This window comes from Acanthopagrus latus, chromosome 8 (assembly GCF_904848185.1).
Source record: "Acanthopagrus latus isolate v.2019 chromosome 8, fAcaLat1.1, whole genome shotgun sequence".
Lineage (NCBI taxonomy): Eukaryota > Metazoa > Chordata > Actinopteri > Spariformes > Sparidae > Acanthopagrus > Acanthopagrus latus.
In genome coordinates this window covers 24,200,909-24,206,908 of record NC_051046.1, presented here as the reverse complement: position 1 = coordinate 24,206,908, position 6,000 = coordinate 24,200,909, and the positions used below count along the sequence as shown (strand labels likewise).

Sequence of the window (6,000 nt, the reverse complement as noted above, 5' to 3'; positions counted from 1 at the left end):
TATGATTTAAATGATATCTAAATTCTATAATATATATTGATAATTGCATTTAGATACTAAAAAAACAAAAACAAGATTAAATATGAAGAAAGATTCCCATAAATAATAATATTTACAAATAACATGCATATGTGCATATAAAAATATGGAAACAGTTGTATGGAAAATGTAATAAACAAATAGAATTATAATGTAGATAAAACCAAATTACAAAATTGGAAAATTCCACTCAAAGCTTGAGGTCGGTCTCTGTCAGTTTATGTGTGGGTGAAGTAAGATGTCCAGAATTCTCCTCAACACAGCCTCGATCTGCCATCAGTTCTGCAAATTGGTGCGCCCCAGCTAACAACTGGCTAACTGCACATCAAACACACACGCAGACTATCACAAACATCCCGTGTAAGATGTGCCACTTGATGAATGCAAAGGTTTGGTGGATCAGACAGATGTTCAGAACTGGTGTGACTGAGCAACAACACACAGCAGCACAGTCACAGTGTTGTGGAGGATAACAGCTGCACAGAGCTTCAGTCATCGCGTAGGAGGAATTTGGAGTGGCTTATTTGTGCTCAACATTAAACAGAGAATGGGGCGTCCATTAGTTCAGCTGGTAGAGTGGGTGTCCCATGTACAGAGGCTTTGCCCTCATTTCAGCGGCCCGGGGTTCGATTCCACCCCCCACCCCACCTCACCCTGTCTCATGTCATCTCTGAAGCTGTTCTACCAATAAAGCCATACAAAGGCCAAAGAAAATATTTTAAAGAAACAATAAACAGAGAAAATAAGAAAGTAATACATACAGAATGAGTCAAGAAACATAAATGTGATCATCATCAGTATCATGTATAATAAAAGCGCTGATAGTCTGAAGTATAAAGAACATTTGCAATGTACTGATGTAACAGTCAAAAGTCGTGTGTTAATATATCACATTGGGTGTGAAGGCTTCTGGTTCATGCCCGTTCTCCTGGTGTGAGGTTTTGGTCCATCATTATATTTGGCTGCTGCAGGAGGTGCATCCTCCGTGGAGCTTCGGTGGTGACTGAGTTGATGTTCAGCTCCCGGTCATGCTCTTGTGTGATGATGAGGACCAGGAAGCTGAAGGACTCCACAATGTCAACTATACAGACACAAAGGGTGATGGGGGGCGGGTGGAAATCCACTGTACATACTTTTCTTTACTAAAAAACAAAGAGAGTTTGTTTATTAAGTTTGTCTGAAGATAGAAAAAATCTCAGCCAATAAAGAACTAAAACTACATAGTGCTCCTTTAATGTACACGTGTCACTTTCCACTTCATAACAGAATTTGACTTTTTCACATCAAGACATTTCATGGTGTGACTTTGAGCACATGTGTCTCTGCCGTTGAACTCATCAGAGACTGAAGTCGGGGTACCGCTTCCACTTCAGATCGGAGCTGTAACATGCAGACGCTCCCTGACGCTGACGCGACGGCTGAACTGGATGCGGAACTAAAGTTAGTTTAAGTGAAGCGGTGAGAGATCAGCCGCTCGGAGATCAGCCGCGGCCTGTCAGACGAGACGTCTCGGTGTGCCGTGAACTGACGGCGGCTCCTGGTCACGAGCCGCAGCGGACGGAGCGTGTGAAGTAGGTCTGTGTGTCAGCGCAGCTCCGTGCATTTCCGGGTGGCACGAGTCTCCTCCGGTACACCCAGCTAGCATCAGTCTGCTCAGCCTCCCTCCTCCGTCCAGCCACGAACCGAACCGGCACGTTTACCGACCGAGACACATCTATAATTTATGTCTCATAGCTGAAAGCCAACGCGGGAGGGGGGCAGCGGGCAGGAGCTATGGCGGCGTCGCTTCTCTCCGAGACCGACATCAGGCACCGGTCCATGGCGGAGGAGGATCCGAACGGGAATGAGCACGGGGCGGCCGCACGCAGCGCGGCGCCTCGCTGGGGACCGCAGCACGCCGGGGCCCGGCAGCTGGCGCGGCTCTACTCTCCCGGTGAGGGCGTGTGTGTTGTCGCTGTCTGTGTCGGTGTTGTCACTCGCTGTGTCGAGCACGGAGCTGAGCAGGAGGCTGGATGGCAACAGTGGAGGCCTGCAGCCACAGTGTAACATCAGTGGTGATGGACGCAGAGAGGATGATCAGAAGGATGATGATGATGATGATGGAGACACCCCTGTTTACACTGCTGCTGGCTATAGGCTCACTTAGCAGTGATATGTCATTTATGACGAATCAGTGTGTCAACGCATGTGCTGTCCTTGTTGTGGAGACAGTGTGTGATGTGCTGTGAGTTGCTGCTCTGCACAGTGTGCAGGCCTGCTGTCTGCTGAGGGAGGAGCACAGGACGTGTCAGTGTAGGTGTGTCTGATAGGTGGGCTCCACTCTGAACCTGGTGGGGTTACACTGTGTGTTGGGGTTCATCCTGAGGCCTGCACCCATTGACCTACCCAGAAACACCACTGTACATTAGTGCGATGTTCATGATCCGTGTGGGACTTCACACTGACTGAGTGTTTGTATTGGGGCAGACTCATATCTGTGATTCTTCTGTCAGATTGCAGATAATATAAACTTATTTTGAAATGGGCCATTTTGGCTCTGATGCAGCATCCACTCACTCAATGATTGGTAACATGTCACAATTAACAGCCCACATATAATACAAAGTTAAGAATGGGAAAATAGTTTGTCAGAGTGTCATTGTTACTGCAAATGAGTATTGATCCCAGCTATGGGTTTCCAGTCTCCTTGATTTCCAATAATCGGTATCAGCCCTGAAAAAGCCGTATTGGTCAAAACCTAGTTTGTATCCATGTTTATGACTCCCCCTTGTGATGTACGTATCAGGATGCTGACTATCACAATCTTTAGCTGCATGTCATCTCCATTTCTCACCCAGTTTCCTGTCGTCTCTATCTAATTAATGCTCAAAATGGACATTTTAAGGATGCTTTTATCTGTAATCGAGCACTTTTACTTTTCTTTGTGTCTGTTTTGTCCAAATGTGTCAGTTCAACATTAGCTACTGCAGCCCCATGGTGACGCAAACACCCAAAGCAGATGCAGACCTTAATGTAAAATTACAAATAATTAACACCAGCAGAAAATATTAACCTAAAGGTGCAATACGTAAAACAAATAGAGGGCTGCCTATCACCAGAGTAACCGTTGCTAACAGTAGCTGCAGCAGCTAGTTTAGCACAGTTAGCAGTGCAGCTAGCGGTTCGGACTTGAAGCTCTGAGATGAGCAGAGTGTTCCTGTTTACAGGAACTATCACAAGGGCTTTGGACCGGGATGGGCCGGGGCTAGCTACTTAGCATGCTAACTTCACAATGCATAAATATCATGATGTCAAAACTGGTATTTATTCACACTCTGTTGGTAACTTGAGTCAATATTTGAAAATTTTAATAGTCAAAATTCGAAAAATTTCTATCAAATTTCTTACATATTGCCCCTTTGAAAGTAGCTACTGCACAATAGAAGTGCATGTTACAGTATATATTTGTATTAGTGAGGCATGTGGGTGAAAGCAGGTTTGGATCCTGGACTTCAGTTTTGCTGGGGGGGTGAACGTTTAGTTTTAAGGGCTTGGAGACAGAATGTTTTTGACAGGAGGCCTGTGTTAAATTTAGGTCTGCAGAGGCTTGCTAAGTGAGCATTTTCTAGGCAGGGACATTTTGACATAACATGCTATTGAGTTGCATCGTCAGGATATCTCAGCCTTCGACACACCGATTTTGATGAATCTTTTTTGACTATGTTTCTGGCAAGTTTCTTGACCTTACGGAAGTAAGTGCAGAAGAGCTGAAGTGAACTATGAATTCCTGTGAAAACAGATTGGGACTTAAAGGTCAGCACCTGTCATTTGTCCATATGTTTCAAATGTCCTGAGTATTTACAGTCAGATAGCTCAGGTACAGTCCCTCACTCCCACAGGATTAACGAGAAACTCTCAGATGTAAGTGAAGTTGTTGCCTTCAGCTCGGACAGATGTTTAGTCCTCGGACAAAATCAATGTCTATGACACAGTCTACAGCAGTAATGCTCAAATCCGGTCCTCGGGGTCCAGAGTCCTTTCCTTTTTTCCCTGCTAGTTTAAATTCACCTGGCGTCTCAGTCCAAATAAGTCTCTGATTAGGCGTCTAGAATGAAAACTGCCTGGTAGAATAAAAAATAAGCAGCAGTCTGGACCCAGGAGGCGAAATTTTGTGGCCACTGGTGCGCAGGCTACAGATGCTTAGATAAAACGACAGTGGCTGTTATTGTCTGCAGGATTGCCCGCACGCCTCCATCACAACAAAGTGTTGCGTCTGTGTCACGACCCCGAGGCCTGGTGTAATTGCGAGCACCGTGGTTTTAGGGAAAATACTCTCTGGAAGCTACGTTTGTTTAACATCAGCCACACCACTCCCTGCTCTGTGTGTGTGTGTGTGTGTTTGCTATCTTTTTGTCCAAATTTACTCTGGGCTTTTCTCAGTCACCGGGCTCCTTTACCTGCTCCACAATCAAATGTGGGGCCCAGAGTGGTGAGGGGGAGAGGAAAACGTAACCAACTGGATGAATTGAGCAGATTTTTTTTTTTTGTTTTTCCTCACAGTGCACATTGATTTCAGCGCGGTGATGGAAGGCACACTGCGCCTCAGACCTTAGCGAAGAAAACCTGTCTTACCAGTTGTGCATCAAGCTGGACCGTGCCATGCTTTGCCCGACCATCTGCCCCGCTTCTCACTTCACTGAGCATTTTAATTGCCTGTGGTCGGACCACGTTAGACACTTGTTAACACTCCCCAAAATAGGACTGATGATCAGGGAAGAGAAAATGTTTGCGCCACTACAACCACATTATCGTGGAGTTGGTACGAGGGCACGTGTGTCACTAGGTTGGCACTTGATCCAAAGCCCTCACAGCACTGTGAGTGTGTTCATGCTCACCGAGCAGTGACCCAAGCGCTGCCTGCCTCGACTCACTGAGCTGGAAAGGAACTCCTGACCCGACTGGTGACTTCAGACTCCGGAAAAAACTTTATTCTCGTTTAACCTCGGCCTGCGTGCAAGCCGCCACACAACAAACCGTTCACCTCGGCGGAAGCTGGTGAGACCTGTCGTCCTGTTTTTTGTTTTTTAGGACGCTGTGACTAAAGGAGTCACCTTCGCCTTAATGGAATTGGTTGATTCAGTGCCATCACATTAGAGCGAGATAAGCATCTCCGCTCTGGCATTTGGTTCGTTCTACTGCCGAGCAACGCAAACATTACATATTCATGTGAGCGGAGACGAGGCGTGCCTGCGTACGTGCAACAACACGCATCCACGCCATCGATTAATTAGTTTAATTAAAGTTGGATACGGGCTGGTGACGGGGAGCGGGAGACATGTTGGACCGGGAACAACAGGTTTCTGTTTGTTTTGTTGAGCGCTTTCTTTTATTCATGGATCACAGCAGCGATAACAGCAGCAACTAATCAGCATTATTAATAACTGTATCAGAGACGTAAACATTTTAACAACCGGCTCATTGATTTGGAAGCAATTTACAACGTTGGAAATTCGCAACGCATCTACCTAATCCAACTGCGACGAGAAATTGAAAAACTGGATGAACGATGTGTGAACAGAGCTTTAAAGTGCCACTGGTTGATTTGTTGGCTGCTGTCTTTATAGCGCCGACATGGTGATTTACACATTCAGCAGACGTTGGGAATTATTGGCACTTCTGACCGATTTAAGATTGTAAGTCAAATATTCACTCTCTGTTGAGCTCCATTTTGGGTCCGTCAGCTCAAATGGAGCGCCGAGTGAATGCAGACACATGTGATATTTTCTGGGACGGATTAAGTGTTGCTCTGTAATACTACTAAAGCGAGGGATGTCAACAGGCGACGCCACCTAACAGCCGGGAATGTTCGTACAGGCGCACCTGAGGTTGGAGCGAGGCGCACTAATGACGCTCAGCGCGAGAACATTTCCACCAGAGAGACAACAAAGTCTGCTGTAAGTTAAAATGTGTCGTGCTGCTCTT

General features: G+C 46.1%; 1 protein-coding gene across 1 annotated transcript in view; it reads left to right on the top strand.

Annotated features, from left to right (window-relative positions):
* The first annotated feature begins 249 nt into the window (after positions 1-249).
* The window catches only part of si:ch211-212o1.2 (uncharacterized protein LOC492735 homolog), a 46,491-nt gene continuing 40,740 nt past the window's right edge, over positions 250-6,000 (top strand). Inside the window, exon 1 of the mRNA XM_037108080.1 lies at positions 250-1,972. Coding sequence (XP_036963975.1) covers positions 1,813-1,972 — 160 coding nt within the window. The 5' untranslated portion in view covers positions 250-1,812. The remainder of the gene's footprint in view (positions 1,973-6,000) is intronic.